General features: G+C 40.3%; 1 protein-coding gene across 2 annotated transcripts in view; it reads right to left on the reverse strand.

Annotated features, from left to right (window-relative positions):
* COL28A1 (collagen type XXVIII alpha 1 chain) overlaps window positions 1-27,554 on the reverse strand; it is a 166,216-nt gene that overhangs the window by 27,776 nt on the left and 110,886 nt on the right. For both annotated transcript variants that reach the window (XM_047753700.1, XM_047753699.1), the window contains exons 28-30: window positions 2,913-2,981; window positions 2,297-2,377; window positions 2,172-2,207 (exon numbers count right to left, since the gene is read on the reverse strand). In XM_047753700.1, the coding sequence (XP_047609656.1) occupies window positions 2,172-2,207; window positions 2,297-2,377; window positions 2,913-2,981 (186 nt within the window). The remainder of the gene's footprint in view (window positions 1-2,171; window positions 2,208-2,296; window positions 2,378-2,912; window positions 2,982-27,554) is intronic.

Raw genomic sequence — 27,554 nt, forward strand, 5'->3', positions numbered from 1 at the left:
CTGGTGAAGGAGAGGAAAGAGGCCTTCCAAGAATAGCACCCATGGGCAAGCAGCCTGGATTTGGTATCAGACAATTCAACTTTGGCTATGTGGGCTCTGCTACTTGTCAGTGATGGGATTTAGGGCCTGTGGCTCAAGCTTTCTACAATGAATTTTCATGTCTTCATCTGAAGTGGAGATCCTTCCACCCACCACTTGCCTCATGGACTGTCACGTGGATTAATATGGGTCAAGGGCAAGAGAGGGCTGCAGCCTATAGCCTGTCCCTCATCCTCACCAGTCTTATGCTGCTCCAGGCCTTGGCCAGCATTTCTGTGGTAAATCCAAGCTCCATCAAATCCCGTCAGAATACCTGCCCCAGGATTTCCAGTTGTGGCTCAGCAGTTACAAATCCAACTAGTATTCATGAAGATGTGGGTTCAAGCCCTGGCCCCATTCAGTGGGTTAAGGATCCAGCGTTGCTGTGAACTGTGGTGAAGGTCAAGGACACGGCTCAGATCCTGCGTTGCCATGAGCTATGGTGTAGGCTGGCAGCTGTAGCTCTGATTCTACCCTTAGCCTGGGAACCTCCATATGCCACAGATGCAGCCCTAAAAAGTCAAAAAACAAAACCCTGCCCTCTGGCCACCTCATGCATACAGGCCAGTGCTGTCCAAAGTTGTGGCCATTCGGGGAGGCAGTTCTGAGATCCTTGATATCCAGAGCACAATACAGAGCTCTCTGGAGAGAGAGTGCTCAAGGTGGTTGCTCCCCTTGGCCCTGAGGACTCCTCCCCTAGTGGAGGGGTGGAGATAGAGGTCCAGGGCTCATGCTTTACATAGGCCCCCTGGCGCCCTGTAGTACTGGGTCAGAGTGGCATTGATAGGATAAAGCCTAACATTGTACCTCTCACATATTAGATTCTCACTTAACGCTGACCTTACATTCTGAATGCTAGAAATAGGGAAGAGTGAAGGAAAAGAGAATTTGCATTAAGTCACACATCATTTTGTCTGCTCTGGACCCATATATCACTTTGATCATGGTATTGATCAAACTCTAGATGAACATGCTTTGCTTGCCTTTCTTTCCATTAGGCTGTGAGCACCTTGAGTCCAAAGACATAGTCTTATTCTCAGCTGTTTCCTCAGGGCCAGTCTCAGACACTGACCTAGGATATGTGCCCAATAAATGTTGGTGAAATGAATGAATAAATGCCAGGATGAAGGAAACCAGTTCCCCTCCCCATGATGGGGCAGAAGGGAAGGGGTTAAGCCTGTGCAGAATATTCCTCTAGGCATTTTATACACCTTCCCCTCTTACTCTTGAGAAACTGCTGCATCTCTAGCCCCTTCAACCACCACAGGCATCTGGGGAGGGTCTGACTTGAGGTCAACACAACAATGAGAAAAAGGCAGATGGGCCAAAAAACAGGTGCAGTTCTGTCTGTCACATGCCCAGCTCTCACTTTCCCACCTGGACTCCCACCCATGGCTTTTCCTGGCACTGTACACAAGATTAGCATTCCCAGACCTCCACCCACCGAAGAATCAAAGAGGGGGGAAAGGAAAGGTCCCTCTTTCTCACCTCGAGGAGATGCAGTGCCTCAGAATCAGAAGGGAAGAAGCAGATTCTGCTATAGAAATTCTAGAACTTTCCCACCTGGTGGGACTTTTGAGACTCGGTTTTTCATTTGTCATGGTGCAGAGAAAAGAATAGGAAAGAGTTTGTACATCTTCATAACTGTTTGTTGAATAAGTGAATCAGTCCATAAAAATCATCTCAACTTTGTGATTGCTGTTCTCCTCAGAACACTTCCTGAAGGAACTATTTCAGGGAGAAGAGAGCCCCCGTTCTAAAATGTGAAGGGCCATGTAAAATAAAGTCTCATGTTCAGTTGGCTTCTTTTAAACAGCTCACCTCCTTGTTAACATTTCTACCAGGGGTCAGAGGGGATAGTAACATCCCTACCAGGATGCCAGATAAGGGCTCTGGGTGTTATGCCTCCCCTCATGCTCAGATTCAATTACCTTCTGCATCACAGGCAGCACAGAGCTTGCAGCAGTGCTGTCATTTACATGGCAACCATATCAAAAGAAGTCATGCTTTTAAATGTAAACCGTGTTTAAAACATAAACACAGCAATCCCATAAACGCAAACCCCTCAATTACCCTGTAGGACTGATACTTACTGTAAGCCCTTGGTCTCCTTTTGGTCCTTGCAACCCCTACTTAGTGGAAGAAGAGTAACAGTCAGTGTAGGTAGGAACCAGATAATATATACAATTACCATAAGACTTTAAAAATCACTTCTTGCCTGTTTTCCTTGAGATCCGGGATCTCCAATTTCCCCTTTATCACCTTTCTTTCCCACATCGCCCCGTTCTCCATGCTCTCCCTTTATGATGCAATGAAAAAAGAAGCTTAGAATGCCAATGTTAAAGCCAAATAAGAAAAACTCTAAGATCTGATTGATTTGCAACTGTGGTATCCCTTGAACGCCCAGGGTTCTTATTTACATGCACACACTACATGAAAAAAATGGTGCAGGGGGCCATTTTATTTAATCCCTGCACCATAAATCATGATGGACCAGAGGCCTCAAGGCCAGGAGACCATGAGATACCATTGATCAACTCCCTGCCTATAGGAACTTCAACTATCATAGAGTTTAACAACTGAGTTATCTGTTATGTCTACATGGTATCGGAAGGATTTATTCCTTATGAGCTGGCTTTTGAGATGGAAGAAAATGAGATTTCATAAAGTAAGCATGTTTGGAGTTAGGAAAATCAGTGCATAAGGATTCTCTTTCAAATGGTTTTTTCCCTCTGAGCATCAAGAGTGACAAGGGCAGGAGAGCTCTTCCAGGGTTTAAGGTAAGCTATTGAGATCCTAAACCTAAGCATTTTCTTAGGTCCTGAAAGACTTACCTTCTGGCCAGGGAGCCCAAGGCCTGTCATGCCCTTTGGCCCTGGAAAGCCTTGAGGTCCTTGCTCTCCCTGCACAGAACATGAGAGAGGGGTGCTCCTGTTAATTCCCCAAGATAACTCAGAATAGACTTTGGGTCAAACACACACTTGGACTTCCACAGTTGGATGATAGCATTATCTAAACCTGGGGAGAAATGAACATAAAAGTCAGATGGGTTCAGTGGTTTGCTAGTTAAAATTTAACTGCTTCTCTGAGGTAGAAGCCAGGGAGCCAGTTTTAGCATTTGTCTGTTGCTGTGTTGTAACCACTCCTGCCTCTGCCTCTTTCGGATTATGAACCTGACGTCAACCAGTTCACAAATAAAAATAGCTGTTATTTCAGTTGTACTATTACTGGTGATTTTTATAATCTTTCCATTTTTCTACACTTTTGTTATGTTGAAAGCATGTGTTATCTTAATAATCAAAGACTTAATAGTCAAAGGATTTACAAGCATCTCTCCCCAGTTAAGGCCAAGGAGTGTTTGTATAACTCACCGTATAAGGTTAGTTCCATCCCTGATAATTTGTAGCAACATGAATATGTTTATCTAAATTTAATACCTCCTCAATTTGGAAAGGGAAAATTTTCCTTTAGGGACTGGTTTGTAACTTTCCCTATCATATCTTTACATTATCTGCTGCTCCTGCACTCCGACCGTCAACACCACACAGGTTGAAGGTTTTCATGATGTTGAACACAGAAATCATCACTGACAAGTATGTAAAGTCATGGCACTGATGCAGCTTGGATCCTAGAGCAACCCCTTAACTGTAGATGATAATTAGCAGTGAGTCTATGACAAAGGTTTGAAGGACCATGACTTCCAAGGGTTTGATTGGCTTACCTTTAGCATCCTTCTCAAAGGTGTTCTGACCACCCACACCCACTGGAAATTCTGGTGCGCAAAAAAAAAAAAAACCTCAGACCAGCTAAATGAGAATCAAGGATGGGGTAGAGGTAAAGTATGCATCTTGCCACAGGCTTGCTAAAGCTCCAGGAGACAGCATTGCCTTTAGAAGGTCACTCCTGGAAGGGGCCACACAGGGTTGCTTGGAGACCATTGTAGCTTTAAGTATCAGCATTATTGAGTCCCTTTTTCTAGCTCACTGGCTTTCAAGCTTTTTTAAAAAAAAAAACTTTTTAAAATTATTAAAATAGGAGTTCTCCTTATGGCTCAGGGGTAACAAATTCAACTAATATCCATGAGGATGCAGGTTCGATCCCTGGCCTTGCTCAGTGGGTTAAGGATCCAGTGTTCCTGGGAGCTGTGGTATAGGTCACAGACACGGCTTGGATCTGGCATTGCTGTGGCTGTGGTATAGGCTGACAGCTACAGCTCCAATTAGACCTGTAGCCTGGTCACTTCCATATACCACTGGTGTGGCCCTAAAAAACAAAAACAAAAACAAAATTGTTAAAATATTACAGACATACAAAATGTATATAGAAAAAGACAAATACCAATATACCACCATATTAAAAAGTGCTCTAGTACAGATACCATTGAAACCCCCAATGTATCCAATCCTATTCCTCAAAAGAGAGAGGAAACCTCTTTCTAAAGTTAATGTCTCACTTTTATCAATTTTTTTTTTTTTTTTTTTTTTTGCTTTTTAGGGCCACACCTGTGGCATATGGAGATTCCCAAGCTAGGCATAGAGTCAGAGCTGTAGCCGCCAGCCACAGCCACAGCCACACCAGATCTGAGCCACCTCTGCAACCTATGCCACAGCTCATGACCAGATCTAGACCCCGCATTGCCATGAGCTATAGTGCGGGTCGCAGATGCAGCTTGGATCCCACACTGCAGTAACTCTGGTATCCTCAGAAGGATATCAGTAAATGACAGTTTGTTTTTTCTCAGATTTTCTTTTTTTTTTTTTTTTTTTTTTTTTTTTTTTTTTTTGTGGAGAAGAATGAGGACATCTTTATTCAACCAGTTACCTAGTTGAAGATGCCGTGGTGTTGTCAAGGAGATGCTTGGAAGCACTGGTACCTGAGTTGGGGGGTTGTGAGGGTTTCTAGCCAGAGGTAAGAGAGATTAAAGGTTCACAAGAGAACCTTCAAAGGAAATCTGCAGCTGGCTCTGGTTCAGCCACAAAGGACAGAATAGTATGAAAAACAAAAGGAGCTGGGACTAGGGTTGTGACGGTGGATTGATTATCATCAATTTACAAAAAGTGGATCCAGAAAGAACTTGATACCTTTCTGACAATTACTAAGAATAATTATCTAGGAGTTCCCGTCATGACTCAGTGGTTAACAAATCCGACTAGGAACCATGAGATTGTGGGGTCGATCCCTGGCCTTGCTCGGTGGGTTAAGGATCTGGCATTGCCATGAGCTGTGGTGTAGGTCACAGATGCGGCTCGGATCCCGAGTTGCTGTGGCTCTGGTGTGGGCCAGGCGGCTATGGCTCCGATTTGACCCCTAGCCTGGGAACCTCCATATGCCACGGGAGCAGCCCAAGAAAAGGCAAAAAAAAAATGATTTATTTTACAAACTTTCAGATTCCCATAGCAGCTAATCTAGAAGATGTACAATAAATATTTGTGACTAGCTACATTTAAGAAATGACAGTTTCCTTGCAAAGTTAAAAGCAACTATGCCTTCAATGTCATGCCCTGGGGGAAAAGTCTCAGAGTAGCCAATTATCATGTTAGAATCAGTTCCTTGTTCAGGAATTTATTTCATATTACTTCATAATATAGACACTTTATAAATAACTGTTATTACTGTACCTATTCCAGGCAGCTGGGTTTCTCTATAATAAAGGCATTTTTTAAAAACCATATTTCCCATCAAAATATTTGAAGGCTTCCTATAATTTTCAGAGGAGAAAATCTGGCTAAAAGCCTTTAACAAGTCCCTGCCTTAGCTTAGCCAAGGTGAATACTATGCATTGAGATTTTTTTTCTTTACAAGTTTTAGGACAATGATAGGCAGTGACTTCAGGGTGGGTCAGAAGCCACTGCAAGAGTGAACCTGTCTATCTGAAGGTAAAATTAAGTCCAAATTTCACACCCAGATTCTTAATCACTATATCTCATGCTTAGCTCTTTCTTGTTAAAGATGTGACTGTTTGAATTATTCAGATGATTGGTTATTCTCTGCAAGAGAGATTTCTAAGGATAATTTCTAGGAATAACTGAGTATTTTAATAGATTTTTTTTTTTTTGTATTACTGATGTCAGAAAACAAGAATTTTTCTTTCCAAATATTTTCTCAGTAAGGGAAAATAATCAAGTTCACAGATGATCAAAAAATATAAAATGGATGTCTGGTTGCCTCTTAGGATGTAGAAAACTAGAAAAGACTGCCTGTATTCTTAACACTTTAACAAAAAATGCTGACTAATCTAGGAGGTCATAACTTTCCTTAAATCCATCTTAGAGCTGTGGTTGCAGGGCAACCCAGGCTTCTCCAAGGAGAACTAGGACAGGGACACTTAAACCTGCTGGAGACACGGATGTCATTCAAGCTGGAAGGGGAAGTTCCACTAAAATTCTTAAATTGTTAAAGGCTGCATATGGGCTAGTATGAGAAGACAGAACCCTGGGAGCTTCAGTCACAAGAGGGATTCACCCCCGCAGGCTCACTAGTGCTGGAGAGACTGACTGGGAACAGGCCCAGTGCCCAAGCTTCCCTAGTGCTGCAGGCCTGGGGGAGGGAGGAGGAGCAGTTCCCAGGGAAAGGCGTGAAGCCCCATGGGACAAAAATCTTAAACTGCTGGAGGAAGTGCAGCAAACACTGTCACCTCTAGGGCAGGGGTGATCCATGGTGGCTGAGGGAAAGAAAATGACTAAAAGCTACAGGAATGAATCCTGGGCCCAGACCTCTGCAGACATCCTGCTGCCTGGGGAGGGTCAGGAAACCATCCTCAGGGCAGACCATTAGAGACCTCCCATGCGTTTGCTGCAACACATACATCTTTGGCTCACCTCTCAGCCTTGCAGGCTTGGGATTGTCTCTGTGTTCTGACCTTGTCTGTGCTCCCTGAATACCCTTGTCCCATCTGTGGGCTAGTCCAGCCCACCAAACACACCTAAGACATCTTCCCTGAGCAACCACCACCCCTCCCCCGCCACCCTCACCGGCATCCCTGGCCAAGAGTAACTCCCTTGGAGTTCCCGTCATGGAGCAGTGGAAACGAATCTGCCTAGGAACCATGAGGTTGTGGGTTTGATCCTTGGCCTCGCTTAGTGGGTTAAGGATCCGGCATTGCCATGAGCTGTGGTGTAGGTTGCAGATGCAGCTCAGATCTGGTGTTGCTGTGGCTCTGATGTAGGCTGGCAGCTGTAGCTTCATTTGGACCCCTAGCCTGGGAACCTCCATATGCCACAGTGCGGCCCTAAAAAGCAAAAAAAAAAAAAGGGGTAACTCCCTCATATCTACCCACACCTCTCCTGCAGAGCATCACAGAGCAGGTTTGGGTGCTCACATCCTTTTTGCCCCCCTTATCTTAAACTCCCAATACAAGTACTTCGTCTTATTTATCTCTCTACTCTACCAGGTGCCTGTTCCAGGGCCCTGCATATCATTCCGAGCTGGAGATAGTGGATGTGGGGGCGAGCCATCTTTTTGGTAGAAGTTACCTAGAGACAATGCATCCTCAATCCTGTCTTATGTAGCCTCACAAACACGCATGGATATCCTGGTAAATTTCTTGATAGGCATTTAGGGATCCATGTGGAAAAGAGATAACAAGATAGAGATGCAGGGAAAAGTGCCAGTGGCAATTCTCCATGTGGGTCAACCAAAGGAGGTATTTATAAGCAAGCCAACCTTATTAATAATTCCTGGGGCACTGTCTTTGGAGACCACTGAACAAAGCAGGTGAGGGCTTTGCCTACAAGTCAGAAGACCACAGTGACTCATGCAAGAAGCATTCTGCTGACTGCACAGGCTGCGTCAGCCCTGTCGCAAGGGCGCAAGCGACAGTGGGAGGTGCTGACCTGTGTGGCCACAGCTGCCACCGCAGCAGCAGAAAGTGGAGCCTCCTCTTTGGGGCCTCGTAGCACAATGTTCAATCCCGTGTGTAAGTTTGCTGAATGAAAGGGTTCCAGGAAATGTACTCTTCTGTTTTCCATCTATCATTTCATTAACACAAAAGAATGGACCCAGAAGCAGCTGTGTGCTGATTTCATAGTGGGGTAGGCTGAATAAGGGCTTCCCCAAGATATGCAGGTCCTATGTCTCAAACCTGTGAATGTTATTTTATGCTGGGGGTGGGGAATGCTTTGGCAGCTGGATGAAGTTAAGGATCTTGAGTGGGGAGATTATCTTGGGTTATCAGGATGGGTCCTAAAAGCAATCTCAAAAATCCTTATAACGGAGAAGCAGAAAGGAGGTTTTGCCAAGAGAAGGCCCTGTGACTGAAACAGTCAAACAGAGGCAGAGAAAAAAAATGTAAGCCACTGGCTTTGAAGATAGAGGAAGGGGCTATAAACCAAAGAACATGAAGAACTTGGCTCTAGACTCTGGAAAAACTAAGGGAAGATATACACTCCCCCTCCCTAAGCCTCTGGACTCCTGGTCGGTGGGACTGCAGCCCCATAAGATTCATTTCAGCCTTCTGAGCTCCACAGTTGCAAAAGAAAAAAACTGGTATTGTATTAAAAAGCACTGAATTTGTAGTGATTTGTTAGGGCAGCCATAGAAAACAGGAAACTAACACAGATACTAATATTTTCATTCCTCTTACTTTTAGTAGATAAGATCACAACTCAGAGCACTTTGCATTAAGTTATCAAAAAATAATTTGGCTCAGAAATCATTTGTATTTCAGGTGTCACAAAGGGAAAATTCTAATATTAAAATAAGAGGCCATGAGTAGTGACTAGGGTGGCTTTGTATTTTGCAGGCAAGAACAGTTCTCTGAGAAGTGATGCTCAACTATGGCATCTCTCCTTCCAAGAGACAGCAATGCTGGAAAATATTTCACACAAAAGAGAAGGTTATTCAATGTACCAATGGCCTTTGCAGGATAGCTGGAAACTAGTGGAAGAAGGCTGTGCATCACTAAGGATAATGGTTCATAATCAACAAGCTCATCCCTTCTAAACTTGCCCTGGTTCAGATATACATCACCTGTGGACTAAGTTATTATAATAACTACTTAATCCATGTCTTTACTTCCACTTGCATGCATCTGTATCACAGATTATCAAATGTGGACAGGAAAAGGAGCTGCTACAGGGTACCCTCAGGATGCAAGGGGAGAAGTATATTTCCAATCACACAGCCCACCTGCTATCCCCACACCACTTCCTAAAAAGGAAACAGTTTCTGATGGAGTGTTCCAGACATGTGAATAGTGAGGAGAATGAGAAGCACTGACCTCAACTGTAATGCACTAAAACATGCACCTGGCCCCATCACTCTTGTTTTTAAACCTCTTCCATGTTATTTCCCAAGAAAATGGAAAACATAAAAATGTGCCCACATATGGTCATAATAGCATTATTTATAAGAGCCAAAAGGTAGAAACAACCCAAACGTTCATCAGTGGACAAATGGATAAACAAAATGTGGTATATCCATATAATGGAGTATTACTTGGTCAAAAAAGGAAGTTCTAGTACAACCTGGCTGCCCCCTGAAAACATTACACTAAGTGAAAGAAGTCAAAAAAGACCACATATTGTATGATTCTATTTATATAAAATGTCCAGAAACAGCAAATCCATGGAGACAGAAAGCAGTTTAGTAGTTGCCAGGGGCTAGAGGTTGAGTGGGAAGGGAATGGAGAGTGACTGCTATGAGACACAGGGTTTCTGTTGGGCATGATGAGAATGTCCTAGAATTTGATTTCACAATTGTTGCACAACTCCGAAAACACTAAAAACATTGTACTGTACACTTTAAACAAATGACCTGTATGGTATATGAATTATTATCACCATGAAAGTGATTTTTTTTTAAAGAAACATTTTAAGGCCTCTCTTTCATCAGAGCAATGCTTCTCAAATTTTGGTGCATATCAGAAATATCTGTAGAGCTGGTTAAAGAAAGGACCACTGGGCTCTCCCCTCAGAGTTACTCACTCATCAGGTCCAGGTGGGGCCCAAGAACTTGCACTTCTAACATGTTCCGGGGTGATGCTGATAGATCAGGTTGGAAGCCAAAGGAGTCACTAATTGATCAACTCCATCTTAAGTTCTTCAGCTTGGAGGAAAGCCCTTCGCAGACTGGCTCTGCCTATTTTGTAGCCTGTTTCTCCACAGGCTTCGTCTCATTTTAACCTTAACTTATATAGATCTACTTCTGACCATAAGCTCTCTGGCCATATACTGGGCATTGTTTTATCCTAGTGTCTATCTCAGTGCCTGGCACAAAGTAGATATTCAATTAATCTTTTTGGATCAGTGACTCATCCCAGGTTGCCTCAGCATCCTTTCATTTCACACAAACAGGAAACTACTTCCTCCTAAAGCTAGTGCTACCCTTTTGTCCAAATCTCCTGGGATAGGGGCCATAAAGAAAAAAGGATGGACAAGCCAAACAGTCTTCATGAGGTATAAACCCAGGAATTCCAAATCTACCCAAATATATAAGCCGTGCCTCCTTGAGCATTTAGCCAATGGGAAGATTCTAGTTAGAGTTACCTATCCTCGGTATGCACAGACTTCAGAAACACCAAAGGAAATGTAGAGTGAGAGCTTTTTCTTTTAAGATGAGCTGAAAAGTACAGCAGGCAGCTTTTATACATGAGCAGATGGGAGCAGCTCCAGCTGCCACAATGAATGTGTCTGAACTGTCACACTTTTAGGTGTGAAGCCTGATGAAAAATGATGTTTATATCATCAGCCTTCTGATTCTGGGGAAAAGGAAACTTGTTTAGACTATATGTTACATGTTTAATTTTATCAAAAAGAAATATACTAGAGTTTCCTTATGGCTCAGCAGGTTAAGGATCCAGTGTTGTCACTGCAGTGGCTCGAGTCACTGCCCCGGTGTGGGTTTGATCACTGGCCCAGGAACTTCCACATGACACAGGAATATGCCCCACACCCGCCCCAAATATATATCGATGTGGCGTTAAGCCAGGCCTTCCCTTAGGCCTAAGTTATTTCCTGTCAATAGGTTTGGTGAGACCTGTTAACTTGCGTGCTGCACCAAAGACATCAAGGGGTGGATTACCCCACACTTCATCACATGGCTTCCTTCAGCCACACCGAGGACCTTCAGCCAACCCATTGTAGCACACTGCTATGCCAACACGCATTCAGATCAGACCCCCAGCCATTCTGATACTTAAGTTGCTGCCCCTCCCATATGGAAATTCTAGAGGCATTGTTGACACTGACATCGAGAAGCCATAATGGAAATATATTGCTTTTAAATTCTTGTGTTTGAAATGTAATTACAGGACATTATGCTTCTGTATTAATCTGGTTTTTCTTTACCAGGAATTAAAAGTGCAAAGAGCACTAATAACTATTCTTAGAGAACGTCTTTCATCAAAAGATTCACATTGTTAGCTCTTCTATGTGGTCTCATTCCACAGGAATTATAGAAATAGTATTTTTATGGATCTTTTTTTAGGGCTGCAACCGTGGCACATGGAAGTTCCCAGGCTAGGCGTTGAATTGGAGTTGCAGCTACCAACTTACACCACAGCTCACAGCAATGCTGGATCCTTGACACACTGAGGGAGGCCAGGGATCAAACCCACGTCTTCATGGATCCTAATCATGTTCGTTACCACTGAACCACATGAGGAAATGAGAGAAATAGTGTTTTTAAAGTGCTGTGAATTCTTTAAATGCGTATGTGAGGCTTATTTCACTTAGCATAAACGTCTTCCAGGTTGCTTCATCTTGTTATATATGGCAGAATTTCCTTTTAGGCTGGGACAGCTGAGTAATATTCTCTTGTGTGTATAAATCATATTTTTCTTCATTCATCCCTCAGTGGCTCTTTAAGTTGTTTCTATATCTTGGTCATTGTGAATAGTGCTGCAGTGAACAAAGGAGTATTCAGTGAAATAAGCCAGTCACAGAAGGACACATACTTCATGACTGCACTTATATGAGATAACGAAAGTAGCCAAATTCATAGAAGCAGAGTAGAATGGTAGCTGCCAGGAGAAGGGAAAATGAGGAGATAATGAGTATAATAAACTCTCATTATGTGAGATGAATAAGTTCTAGAGATCTGCCATGCAATATAATGCCTATGGTTAACAATACTCTATTGTACACTTAAAAATTTATGTGAGTAGATCTCATGTTAAGTGTTCTCATATAAAATAATCAAAAGCTATAGCAGAAAATAATGAATTTGTTTTAAAAAATGGAAAGGATAAATATATCCAAGTCTATTTTTTTATAAAAGAAAGAAAATTACATGAATTTTTAAAAGTTGGGAGAAAAAAATAGTATGGTTAATACATACTTGCTATAGGCCATCCTCAACCTCATTCATTTAAATGCCTTGTTTTCCTTTCTCATTGCTTTCAGCTTAACATGAAAGGAACTATTCCTGACAATTCAGATGCCAGTTCCAGAGAGGCAAAGCTTACTTCGTATATGAAAACTTCTCTCTTGATTTTCCCCTGCAAAACTCTTCTGTCTTCATAAGCTGGGTAATGACAACCTAAGGGTTGCCCTTCTATACCACAAAACACACTGATATGGGTGGCCTATCTGAGGCCAAGAAATCAAGTGAAACAATGTAAAAACAAATTTGGTGTATATACACAATGGAATACTACTCAGCCGTAAAAAAGAACAAAATAATGCCATTTGCAGCAACATGGGTAGAACTAGAAACTCTCAAACTAAGTGAAATAAATCAGAAAGAGAAAAACAGATACCATATGATATCACATACCTAGAATCTAATATACGGCACAAATAAACCTTTCCACAGAAAAGAAACTCGTGGACTTGGACAACAGACTTGTGATTGCCAAGGGGGAGAGGGAGGGTATTGGATAGATTGGGAGTCTGGGGTTTATAGATGAAAACTGTTGCAGTTGCAGTGGATAAGCAATGTGATCCTGCTGTATAGCACTGGGAACTGTATCTAGTCACTTGTGATGGAGCATGATGAAGGATAATGTGAGAAAAAGAATGTATATATATGTGTGACTGGGTCACTTTGCTGTGCAGCAGAAATTGACCGACCATTGTAAACCAACTATAGTAGAACAAATAAAAATCATTTTTAAAAAACATAAAGTTTAAAAAAATTCATGGTCTCCTATAAAACATATATTTTAACAAAATTCTGTTATTAACAAAGTTAACTCATGTTTTAACTGTATCATATTTGCCTCAAAGATAAAGCAAAAAAAAAATCCATTTGAGTTTAACAGTAAAAGAGACAAATTACAGGTGTAATGAAATTATATTCACAATTTTTTATAAGCCTAGACTAATGCTCACAGTGGAAAACCACATCAAAGGATTAGCAACAGCAGAAAAATTAACAAGTAGGCAGATTTCAATTCAATATAAAGAAGGAGAGTCTACCAAATATAGCCAGACCTTTCAAAACACAATGAAATGGAAATACTAGAACAAGTATGGGAAAATACAGGAAGCTTCACAAGAGAAATATATAAACAAATTATGTTACATCCATGTCCTGGACTACCATGTGGCTGTTAAAGATATATGGTAATTTTTTTTTTTTTTTGTCTTTTTAGGGCCTTGCCTGCAGTATAGAGAGGTCCCCAGGTTAGGGGTCAAATGTCAAATTGGAGCTGTAGCTGCTAGCTTATTCCACTACCACAACAACACAGGATCCAAGCTGCGTCTGTGACCTACACCACAGCTCACGGCAACGCCAGATCCTTAATCCACTGAGTGAGGCCAGGGATCGAACTTGCGTCCTCATGGATGCTAGTCAGATTTGTTTCCCCTGAGCCACAATGGGAACTCCTAGTAAATCTGTATGTGTTGATTTGAAGGACCATTTTTGCTCTAATAACTGAGGAGGGGTAGAGGGTGAGCATGTTGGGGAAATTATGTGTACAATGATTTTTAAAGGTGGTTGTGCTATATATGTGTGCGTTTAGGCATCTAGTTCAAAACATGGAAGCTACAGACCAAACTGCAAACAAAGGCAATCTTTTCAGGGAGTTCTAAAGGGAAAACAGGGAGACCTGCCCAACTTTTCATGATATAATTTATTTGGATTTGTTGCAGTCTGCATTATTTTCATTTCAAAAGGTAACTCAGCTTTTTAAATTTGATATAAGATCATGTTAGAAAATATACAAGAAAGGAAAAAAGCTTCAACTTCCTAGAGTCTGGATGGCCAGATGCTCTTAAGAATGCTGTAGAGGAGTTCCCACTGTGGCAGGATGGGTTAAGGACCTGACATCTCTGTGGAAGTGCCAGTTCAATCCCCAGCCCACCACAGCAGGTTAAGGATCTGGCATTACTGCAGCTGTGGCATAGGTAACAGCTCTAGCTCGGATTTAATACCTTATCCCAGGAACCTCCATATGCTGTGGGTGTGATGGACAGGAGGGGGATTAGAAGAAGCCCCTTCTAATTTAAAAAATCAAGGGCACACCTCTAATGACAACTTTCTCTTTGGTATCAGGACTATTTCCTTGTTCACTAGATCTTTTCATCAACATGCAGCATACCTCCCACCTTTAAAACAACTTTCCTAATCATACATTTTACTCTATTACTCTATTTCTATGTCCCCCCTTTCAAGATTGTTGCCTGTATGCTTTGCCTTCATTTCTTTTCTCATCATTATCTTTCTTTTTTTTTTTTTTTTTTTTTTTTTGCTGCACCCCCGGCATGTGACGTTCCCAGGCCAGAGATCAAACCCAAGCCACAACAGTGACAACACTAGATCCTTAACCCCGTGTGTGATTCCTTTGTTAAACTTGTAAGATCATTTCAAACTTACAGAAAATTGCAGTAACAATACAAATATTTCCCACATTCCCTTCACTTAAATTCATCAATTGTCAAGATTTTTCCATATGTTTTATTCCCTCTGTGGTGTGGGTGGGTGGGTTTGTGTGTGTATGTATGTCTGTCCATCTGCACACACAGCTCTTGTCTAGGTCACCAGTGACTTCCAGGTCATCAAATCTAATGACCACTTTTCAGCTCTCATCAAATCAGCAGATCAGAAGTACCTGACAATCCTCTCCTTCTTGAAACACTCCTTCTCCTGGCTTCTAGCAACCACTTCCTCTTGGTTTTCTATTGGCCTGCTGCTACTTCTCAGCTGTGTCCTCTTTAGCCTACAAACCTCCACAGGCTGAAGGACCCAGGGCGCAGTCCTTAGATCACTTTTTTCTCTGTATTCACTCTCCACTTGTTCCCATCTACTCTCACAACATTAACTATTATTGTTAAATCAAATGTACATCTGCATTGATCTCATCTCCAAATACCTACTTAAGAGCTCTGACAGAGGTTTAGGTTTTCATGTGTAAATCTAAATTTCAGACTATGTGAACTTTTTCTTCCATCCCTACCCATCCCCATTTTCCTATTGTCTCTCACAGCTCAGAAAGTGGCAACTCCGTCCTTTCAGCTGTTTAGGCCCCAAATCTTTGTCATCCTTGGCTCCTTAATCTTACACCGCACGTCCGATCCAGAATAAAACTTACCACTTCCAATGCTGGAATGCCTTACCATTTCAACTGCTACCACCCTGCTAAACCACCACTGTTTCTTACCTGCACTTTGGCAGTGTTTTCCTATGCCCAATTTTTATTTGTCTTTGTACCCCAGCAGTCTACTTGCCACATGCTATCAGAACCATCCTTTGAAAACATGATTTATATGAGGTTACTCCTCTGCCCAAAGCTCCCCACCCACCGGCTTCTCATCTCACCTCTGACTCACTGCATTCCATTCATCCCCTCCCTGATGTCCCCTGAGTGTGCCTGGCATGGAATCTTGTCCGAGAGCCCTAGTTAAGAACCCTCAAAGTTCCTCCTACCCACTGCCTGAGCTTCTACTCCTTTTTTTCAAAATGGAATATCAAGGGTAGGGGATGCAGAGTGAAGGACAAAGAACACAGCTTACAAGGGAGTGCTTTTGACAAAATGACCAAAAGTGGATGGGAAAGGGATTCTCCCAAGGGGAAAATTGTCACCCTGAGGTTTTTTTTCCCTTTAATTCATAGTTTAGAGTCTACATCAATATAGCTGGTAACTCTGGGAAACAGTTTTCCACACTGGCTGACATTATTAGAATTTAGTTCCAGTTCATGATTTCATCAGCAGAGCAATTCGGGTTATACTTGAGGACATTTTGCTTCTTTTTGTCAAGGCTGTTTGCAGTGCCACTATCTTGCGCAATGAGAAGTGGTAAATCATAAATGCAAGCATTTGATGGCTGAGAAAAAATGGGCTCTTCTGGATGTGTGAAATATGCCTCATTGTTTCCAGTTTCCAGTCCCACCTCCTATACCGATCTTTACCTACCACGAGCACATTTCACCACTCAGACAGCGTGAGACTCTGTGTAGCAGATGTCTCAGATTGAAAGGAATTTGTTCCATAAAGATGTTTAGAGAATCAGACTCTGTAGGCTTGTAGTTTTCATTGTGGTGAAATAAATACCAAAATATTAAACCAAGCCATCTTATCCTTTATAAGGTAAAGAGCCAATACACCCATTCCACTGGTCCCTATTTTCTTCTCCACTGCATGTTTTGATCTTTAATTTTTTTTTTTTTTTTTGGTAGATGGACACGCTATAGAATCTAATCTCCTTGTATAGTTGTTTTATTTAGCCTTGAAGTCACTTCTGTCCCCTGCGCTTAGCTTAGCACACGATAGGTGCTAACTAATGTTTGTCAAATGAATGCTCTGGAAGATGAGCAAAATGATAAAATTGAGGAAGGCTATAGGTGGAACCCATTTTGTTTTAGATACCTAATATGTGCCAGGCATGTGTTAGCTGCTTCGGATACCAAAAAAAAAAAAAAAAAAAGGACCCACACACAACTTTCTCACGTAACTCAGAGTCCGGTGGTTAGATAAGAAAACAAGCACCTACAATACAATGTGAGAAGTGCTTTGATGGGGCTTATACAAAGGGAACACAGGATTAAGAAGACAAGGAAGGCTGCTGGAGGAAGTGCTACCTACTCTGAGTTCTGACCTATGAAGGAAAGTGAGTCTACTGAAGTGGGGGGTAAAAGGGATCTCCCCAGGAAAAGGGAACAGCATATGCAAAAGCCCTGGGGCCAGGGAACATGGCTTATAAGGGAAATCTAAAGGCTTTCAGGATGCCTAGATCTTTGAGAGTTAAGGGGGTGAGAAGAATTAAGATTGGGTGCCTAGATCATACAGAGTCTATCTTGCCAAGTTTTGAAGCTGATCTCTTTGGGTGCATATTAAAAAGCTCTTTAGATCTATTATCTTGATATATAAATACATAATGGTTTTTAAAATTATAAATTACACTTTGGATAATATATTCATAGTCACATCTTTACTATAGATGAGGATTCAGTTTATTAACAAGTACTTTCCAGAATGTTTTTTTAATGGCCAATAAAAGACAGATACCTCTTTTACTGGACTTTGGCGCAGATGTCAGATAACAGCAAGTGGCACCTCTGTCTCACACATAGGTTCCAAACCTCATAGTTTCACCTATAATATCAGCATATAATTATTATAGATTGAGGAGAGAGAGAAAGGGAGGAAAGAGAGAAAAGCAAAAGCAGAGAAGAAAATTCCACCTTTGTTCTCTCCAAATGCATAATGAAAACACATATCCAGGGCTAGGATGTTTTATTTTTGTGCCACAGTCCAGATATAAAATACAGTTCAGTATGGTTCTGTAGATCAAAATTGAGCTAGTAGACTTGCAGTCAGATTTATAAAGCTGGCATCAATTTTGTCAGAATATTTTCTGTTACACTTTTCTGTTTTCAGATACAGACCATTAGATATAGATCCTTTCCCAGAGAATTAAATTTGTGTAAACTAGATTATAAAATGTAGATTTTCAGATGCCGTTTATAATTGCCTGGATTTCTAAATAGCATCTTTAATTCAATCCTGGTCCTGCTACAGCTGTTCTCAGCCCAACAGTCACTGTTATTCTTTTTAAAAGTCAGTCAGACCATATCACGTTATTTGTCAAAACCCAGAAAATAGCTTCCTGAGTCACTCTGAGTAAAAGTCAAATTCTTTCCAAGGGCCTGTATGGCTTATATGATCAGGCCCTCCCCTGACCTAACTGCTGTTAATTCCCTGACCTTATCTCCATCCACACAGGTCTCTTTGCTCTTCCTTAAACATGCCAGACACCCTCCTTCTACCACAGGGCCTTTGCATGGGTTAGTCTCTCTATCTGGGATGCTCTTTTCTCAGAAATCCACAAGGCTCCCTCCCTTACCTCCTTCAGGCCTCTTGTTCCAAATGCATCTTCTCATGAGTCCATACACTTAAGACCATCCCCACCCTGCTCTCCTTTTTTTTTTTTTTTGCCGTTGTAGTTTTCATCTTCAAACATACTATATAAGATTTACTATGTTTATTGCCAATAGAATGTAGTTTCCATAAATGCATAAATCTATTTCTTTTCCCCATATATATCAAGCACCTAGAACAGAACCTGGCATAATTACATATGCTGAATAAATATGTATTGGATGAATTGCAGAATAAAATTTTGAACAACTAGCTAAGACTAAATATTGAAGTCAATATCCTAAATTTTGAAGAAAAAGATCTGATTTTAAAATTTGTATGCAAACTTATTTTCCCTATATGCAGAACAAAAACAGGTTCTATTTTGAAGGACGTACTAGCCTTACTCATTTCACAGTCCCGGCAAAGAGTGTGTGTGCACTATTACTTAAGTATATACATGTAGGAAAATACAACAAATGTGTTTGCTTTACAAAATCATCCCAGTAAGGTAATTTAAGAGAGAAGTACAAATGGAGGTCTGTTGAAGATTTCTTTCTTTCTAAAATTGGCAAAATAATAACAATGGGAACTATTGACTTAAAACCAATAGGAGCCAGCTGGATAACTTTCAGAATACTAGAATTTTAATAGATGAAATTTTACTTTCTCCTTTGAAATCTAAGAGCCACTATTTAAAGGCATAATTGCATATGCCAAAAAGAAGTCTTATAAAAGCTCACTGTCTTTACACCAATGAATAGAAATTGATAGTGAATGTGTTAGTATTACTGTTTAAATGTCACCTCTAAAAATATGGACTTACAGGAAAATTTGTCCGTTTCCAAGGCTTATACTTCCTGGAAAAAACTACAAAGCTGTGAAAATATAACTGAATAGCACTATCTCTATTATTCTAGTTTAATTATTAGCTTAGGAGGACCATGGAAACTATAATGATATTGCATAGTAGTTGACCTTTCTGGTGACAGACAGTGATGGATTAAGTTTTTTTCCCCTTAGCTCTTCAATCTATTAATATGAGAGTTAAAGTAGGACCTAGAACAGATCAATCAAGAATATATGTTTTGAATCTACTGAATATATATTCTGGTTATCATTGGTCAGAACCCACTGAGAATACAAAAGAACCACCAGATATAATACTCTCAGATTTATTCATATCAAACAAGTACATTTACTTTTATAGCATTCACTGTGATCCTGTTGCATTGTGGTAATAGATAATTTGATCACAAAGATATACTTTCAAGAAAGTCAAATCTAGCACTTCAAAGTAAACTTCTGCCTGTTAGGCCAACTAAATACAAGTATACTCTTACGACCTATAAGAGTAAGGTACTTGTACTATTAAACACTAAGGTTTAGGAGTCCCCTGGTGGCTCAGCAAGTTAAGGATCTAGCGTTGTCACTGTTGTGGTTCTGGTTGCTGCCATAGCACAGGTTTGATCCATGGCCTGGGAACCTCTGCATGCCATGGGTGCAGCCAGGAAAAAACCTACTAGGATTCAGAAAAGAATTTATTATTTCACAAGTTTAGAATTCTTTTAATTTGGAATTCAAGAACGGTTTATTGCACTAAAATATATCCAAATGAGAGTTCCCATTGTGGCTCAGCAGTTAGCAAACCCAACTAGCATCCATGAGGATGCGGGTTCAATCCCTGGCTTTGCTCAGTGGGTTAAGGATCCAGCGTTTCTGTGAGCTATGGTGTACATTGCAGATGCAGCTCAGATCCCCCATTGCTGTGGCTGTGGTGTAGGTTGGCAGCTACAGCTTGGATTGGACCCCTAGCCTGGGAACCTCCATAATGCCGTGGTTGTGGCCCTAAAAAGACCAAAAAAAAAAAAAGGATATCCAAATGAATTATTTTGTGGGTGGAAAATATGCTTACAAGTGGAACTTTACCATCATCTACTATATAACCTCCATACATTCATTCAATTATTAATTACTTTGTTCATTCATTAAATGAATATTTATTAAATGATTACAATATGCTGGACACTCTGGTAGGTGCTAGGGAATTAGAGATGAATGAAAAAAAAAGTCCCTGCTCTTAAAGGCTTCTTTCACCAGGAGAAGACAGATAATACACAAGTCAACAAAGAAACAAATATTTTCAGATGGTGGTGGTGCTATGAAAACAATAAAATGGGCCATTAACGTGGAGTGACTGATAATGGGATAGGAATGGGATGGTATGATCAGAAATGGTCTCACTATGGAGATAACATATGGCTAAGATTTACATAAAGAGAAGGAGCCAGCCACATCAAATGCCAAGGTTGGAAAAACAAGCGTTCATAGGTCATGCATATGGAATGAACTTTGTTTTCAGAAAAGAGAAAGAAAACCAGTGTTCCTTGATTATATTGAATGAGATAAAGGGAGAGGCAAGATGAAATCAGAAAGGTGGGCAGCATACAGATGAAAGATTTCCTTTCCCCTTTTTTTCTTTCTTTCAATTTTTAAAATATTTTTGGAAGATTTCAGAGGATTTTGAAGAAAAGAAGGGATATAACCTGGATTTTTTTCTAAAAGAATATCCATATACAATGATTGTGTGGATTTTAAAAACTCAAAACATCTAGGAATGAAATATATAATTGAAGCTAAAAATTCAATGAACTGGTTAAACAAAAATTCAACATAACTAAAGAAAGATTTAGTGAACTGGAAAATACACTCAAAAAATATTAGCCATAATGTAGCTCAGAAAGACAAGATTAATAAGATGAAAGGAAAGATATGTAGGAGGAAAGAATGAAAAAGTTTAACTAATTGCAGTTCCAGAAAGACAGAGACAGCATGGGGATGGGAAGACTGGATCAGGTTGCTTCAGAATACTTATTGAAAGGTAAGGCAGAGAATTTCAGAAACAATTTTAAAAATGCTAGTCCAGGAGTTCCTTTTGTAGTTCATTGGTACAAACCCGACTAGTATCCATGAGGATGCAGGTTCAATCCCTAGCCTTGCTCGGTGGGCTAAGGGTCCAGTGTTGCCGTGAACTGTGGTGTAGGTCACAGATGTGGCTCGGATCCTTTGTGGCTGATGGCCATCAACTACAGCTCCAATTCGACCCCAAGCCTGGGAACTTCCCATATGCCACAGGTATGGCCCTAAAAAGACAAAAAATAAATTAATTAATTAAAATAAAAATGCTAGTCCACAAAATCAGGAATTCTAACAACTTAAATAAAAAGAAATTTACATCTAAATACATCATAGTGAAACTATACAACACCAAATAAAAGGAGAAGGCCTTAAAAGCACAGAGAAAAGGACAAATTACCACCAAAGGGATAGCCAGACCAACGGGTAACTTTTTAAGAGCAATAATGGAAGCCAAATGATGGGACTATCTCCTGGGCACTGAGAGGAAAAATACTGAGTGAAGTAAGTCAGAAAGAGAAAGACAAATACCATATGATATCACTTATATCTGGAATCTAGTACAGGGCACAAATGAACCTTTCCACAGAAAAGAAAATCATGGACTTGGAGAATAGACTTGTGGTTGCCAAAGGGACAGGGGAGGGAGTGGGGTGGTTGGGGTGCTTGGGGTTAAGAGATGCAGACTATTGCCTTTGGAATGGATTAGCAATGAGATCCTGCTGTGTAGCACTGGGAACTATGTCTGGTCACTTATGATGGAGCGTGATAATGTGAGAAAAAAAGAATGTATACATGTAGGTGTAACTGGGTCACCATGCTGTACAGTAGAAAGTTGACAGAACACTGTAAACCAGTTATAATGGAAAAAAAAAATCATTATGTAAAAAAAAAATGAGGAAGAGAGTTGCAAATATGTGGGTAAATCTAAATTAACAGTGATTGTATAAAAAATGTCCAGGGGGATTTAAAAATAATTAAAATATAAAACACAATATTAGGATATGTAAATGGAATAAAAATGTTCTAAGTTATTGTAATAACAGGACAGTTGGTATAGGCATTTCATAAGACAGATGCAAATATTCTTAAGAGTAAGTATTGAAAAAAAGAGGAAGAAAAATGCATAAATTCCTAACTAGTAAAGGGAAAAATGCAACAGTTAGAAATTAATAAATCTTTAAAAAGGAAAGAAAAGATTAAAAATATAGAGTAAGTGGGGCAAATCATTTGAAATTAGATGGTAGAAAAAATTTTTAAAAGTTCACTGATTATATTAAATGTAAATGAATTAATGCTCCTGGCAAAAGACAAACATTGTCAGACTAGAGTTTTTTTGGTTTTTTTTTTTGTTTTTTTTTGCCATTTCTTGGGCCGCTCCTGTGGCATGTGGAGGTTCCCAGGCTAGGGGTCCAATCGGAGCTGTAGCCACTGGCCTACACCAGAGCCACAGCAACGCTGGATCCGAGCCGTGTCTGCGACCTACACCACAGCTCACGGCAACACCAGAACCTTAACCCACTGAGCAAGGCCAGGGATTGAACCTGCAACCTCATGGTTCCTAGTCGGATTTGTCAACCACTGCTCACGACGGGAACTCCCCAGACTAGAGTTTTAAAAATCCAGATACTTGTTGTCTAAAAGAAACATGTGAAGTAAAAAGGATACAAAAAGGCAGAATTAAAAGGATGAAGGTAGAATATCTGGAAAATTTAACCTAAAGACAGTAACTACATTAATTTCAGATCATAGAAACTTTAAGGTCAAAGGCATTATTAACTACAGCATACTAAAGAAATCTTCACCGATTTTCTATTCTTTTCATTTCCCTTTCACCTTTTTCCTCCTAATTCCTTGTCTCAAAGGCAGACAATTTTTTTTGCCTCTTTTTCTCCATTGCAATACTCTCCATTGCAATACTCTCCATTGCAATACTCTCCATTGCAATACTCCTATTTGCAATTCTCATTGCAGAGAGTATTGGTTTGGCAAAGAGTGTTGGTTCCTAGGGCTGAGTGCACACCAGTTGGACTCATGATCTCATGATTCACAGCATGATAATATAAGAAGTGGTTCTGAAGAATTGTTTGAAAATTTTTTCATAGGATGAACGAGATTATTCTGGGGGGTTAACTTTATCGCCTGCCATTTTGAGCCACCAAAACCCAAAAAGCTGCACAGTCTTTGTTTTGTTAGGGATTTTCTGAATGACCTTGAACAGGTAATTTACCTCACTACATCTCACTTTTTATATTTAAAACTTTAATCAAAGAAATCAAAGAAGATGTAAAGAAATGGAAAGATATTCCATGTTCCTGGATTGGGGAAATCAATATTGTAAAAATGGCCATACTACCCAAAGCAATCTACAGATTCAATGCAATCCCTATCAAATTACTCATGACATTTTTCACAGAACTACAACAAACAATCCAAACATTTATATGGAACAACAAAAGACCCAGAATCGCCAAAGCCATCCTGAGAAACAAAAACCAAGCAGGAGGCATCACTCTCCCAGACTTCAAGAAATACTACAAAGCCACAGTCATCAAAACAGTGTGGTACTGGTATCAAAACAGACAGACAGACCAGTGGAACAGAATAGAGAACCCGGAAATAAACCCTGACACCTATGGTCAATTAATCTTTGACAAGGAAGGCAAGAACATAAAATGGGAAAAAGAAAGTCTATTCAGCAAGCATTGCTGGGAAACCTGGACAGCTGCATGCAAAGCAATGAAACTAGAACATACCTTCACATCATGCACAAAAATAAACTCAAAATGGCTGAAAGACTTAAATATACGACAGGACACCATCAAACTCCTAGAAGAAAACATAGGCAAAACACTCTCTGACATCAACATCATGAATATTTTCTCAGGTCAGTCTCCCAAAGCAATAGCAATTAGAGCAAAAATAAACCCATGGGACCTCATCAAACTGAAAAGCTTTTGCACAGCAAAGGAAACCCAAAAGAAAACAAAAAGACAACTTACAGAATGGGAGAAAATAGTTTCAAATGATGCAACCGACAAGGGCTTAATCTCTAGAATATATCAACAACTTATACAACCCAACAGCAAAAAAGCCAATCAATCAATGGAAAAATGGGCAAAAGACCTGAACAGACATTTCTCCAAAGAAGATATACAGATGGCCAGCAAACACATGAAAAAATGCTCAACATCGCTGGTTATAAGAGAAATGCAAGTCAAAACTACCATGAGATATCACCTCACACCAGTCAGAATGGCCATCATTAATAAATCCACAAATAACAAGTGCTGGAGGGGCTGTGGAGAAAAGGGAACCCTCCTACACTGTTGGTGGGAATGGAAACTGGTACAGCCACTATGGAGAACAGTTTGGAGATACCTTAGAAATCTATACATAGAATTTCCATATGACCCCGCAATCCCACTCTTGGGCATCTATCCGGACAAAACTCTCCTTAAAAGAGACACGTACACCTGCATGTTCATTGCAGCACTATTCACAATAGCCAAGACATGGAAACAACCCAAATGTCCATCGACAGAGGATTGGATTCGGAAGATATGGTATATATACACAATGGAATACTACTCAGCCATAAGAAAGAATGACATAATGCCATTTGCAGCAACATGGATGGAGCTAGAGAATCTCATCCTGAGTGAAATGAGCCAGAAAGACCAAGACAAATACCATATGATATCACTTATAACTGGAATCTAATATCCAGCACAAATGAACATCTCCTTAGAAAAGAAAATCATGGACTTGGAGAAGAGACTTGTGGCTGCCTGATGGGAGGGGGAGGGAGTGGGAGGGATCGGGAGCTTGGGCTTATCAGACACAACTTAGAATAGATTTACAAGGAGATCCTGCTGAATAGCATTGAGAACTTTGTCTAGATACTCATGTTGCAACAGAACAAAGGGTGGGGGAAAAATGTAATTGTAATGTGTACATGTAAGGATAACCTGACCCCCTTGCTGTACAGTAGGAAAATTAAAAAAAATAATAATAAAAATAAAAATAAAAAAAATAAAAAGAAAAAAAAATAAAATGCAAAGTCAAATCTGCAATTAGATAACCAAAGATGCTGATAATAAAAAGTCAATAATTATAAAGTTATGAAAATATTTGCAAAAGCAATAAAAACAGTTTAGATTGCAGACCGGTTGGCTACTAACTGATTTGTCACAGAGGTTCACAGTACAAAAAAGTATGCCCTTCAACCACCCAAACCGGAAAAGACCTGATAAGCCCTTAAATGTGCGACAGAGTATAGTTGTTCTAACAGCCTCGCCCCAAGGCAGCTATGCACACACACGAACGGAGGTCAGCCCAGATCCTGCTGTAATTCCTAGCCTTACTCCTGGCCATTGATTTCAAAAGGTCACTTAGCCCAACCCTGCAACTCCTGACTTCAGAGAGAATTGTGCTTAGGGAAAAAAAAGTACATTTCAATGTGTCTTTCTTTTAAAAAATTTAGGTTATCAAGGAAAAAATATCTCACATCTCAAAGGGCCAACTTTACATTGCAAGGTGCAAATAAAAATTTGGTGTGGCATTTAATTTGAAAGTGATCTTTTTCCTTTCGATGACATCTACCCTGACTTGATTACTACCCAACACAGAATGACTTCAGGGAGGCCACATGAAGGAGTATCTACGAGGCATCACTACTAGTATTAAGTACTGCTACTTAATATCTCCATGCCCTAGTTTCCTAGAGCCTAAATGATAGGCTGTGAGGCTTGAACAAGATAACACATGAGATTTAGAGAATATAATATGGCCCTAGGTCTCTCCCTAAGCTCAAAGCTCTGAGTAGTAAAGGTACCTCTTACCTTGCTGAATGGTGAAGGAAAAAAATGCATATACTAGCAACTTACTTCTAACCAAGCATTGAGAGGCGGGGAAAAGATAAGACACACTGTATAAATTTTCAGTGAAATTCATGGGCTATAGTGAAGATAGCAGCAGTAAGAGTAATTTATCCATGTCCTTTACTCACCTTGGTTTTATGTGGACAACATCTGTTACTAGAATGAAAAGGACTAAATATATAGTATTTACATCTCTGTACTTTAGATGTGAACGGGAGGGCAGGAGTCAGAGAGGGAGGAAAATGTGAAGGGAGGCAGGGAAAAGAAAACATCAGAACAATTTAAAATGGCAGAGTGCTTACATATAGGTTTATAACTTTTGATGATAATTTAAATCTTTTTTCTTTTTAATATTCAGAATCAGCACAGGGTGTTGGATACTATAATATCTTTATTACCAAGTCTTCAGTCCTTTTGACTGTCCTCTTGGAATTGGGGAAACCATAGTAAATATTGGGGAAGGATTCAATACACATTTTGGAAAAAAAAAAGATTTAGAAATTAGGTTTTTGCTTTAGGGTCAAAACAGGGAAAGGAGTCTGGTTGAGATCAAACAGACTTCTGTGATGGCCACTAGCCACTGCACAGGCCCTTGCTCATTGTAAATAGACAATCAATATAAGCTGGTAATGATGATTCAAGCAAGCCCCATTCTTTTGAGAGCCTAACATTTCCATTCCAATTCTGACTTGGGAAATAGACTATTAAAAGAGGAAATTTTAATAATGAGATTAACAGAGGAAAATACCCTGTTTCAGATTCAGATTCCGGAATTATTTTTTAAAAGATGCCATCCTTTTTCCTAATTGGCATGAAGGAATGGATTTCCCAGAAGGGAAATGAAAGCGTGAACCAATAAGTACAGTTGGGCTCAGACCCAAGCCCTAGTTAATAAATGTAAACTTTCCTTGATCTATTTAACTTAGAGCATAGAGAATATTATGAACTTGGTGCTTTTGGCTTTGGTTTGTAACACATGTAATGTTTTTAATTTAGTTTAAAAAATAGTAAAAGGGATAAAGGCATGAGGATGCCTTCAATGTCTGAAAATAGATTTGTGGACTTTGATGACCAGGATCAATTTTCCACCACAGCCCTGCCTAGTTACAGGCATTTTGGCAGGTACAATCCCAAAACCACAAACTATTTTAAGGTTTAAACTCTCAGGTAGTTCCAACGACTTTTTTTTTTTTTTTTTTTTTTTAGGGCTGCACCCCTGGCATATGCAATTCCCAGGCTAGGGGTCAAGTCAGAGCTATAGCCACTGGCCTACGCCACAGCCACAGCAACACCAGATCCAAGCCACGTCTGCGACCTACACCATAGTTCATGGCAACACTAGATCTTTAACCCATTGAGCGAGGCCAGGGACTGAACCCAAGTCCTCACGGATACCAGTCAGATTTGTTTCCTCTGAGCCAGGATGGGAACTCTGT

This window comes from Phacochoerus africanus, chromosome 11, assembly GCF_016906955.1.
Source record: "Phacochoerus africanus isolate WHEZ1 chromosome 11, ROS_Pafr_v1, whole genome shotgun sequence".
Lineage (NCBI taxonomy): Eukaryota > Metazoa > Chordata > Mammalia > Artiodactyla > Suidae > Phacochoerus > Phacochoerus africanus.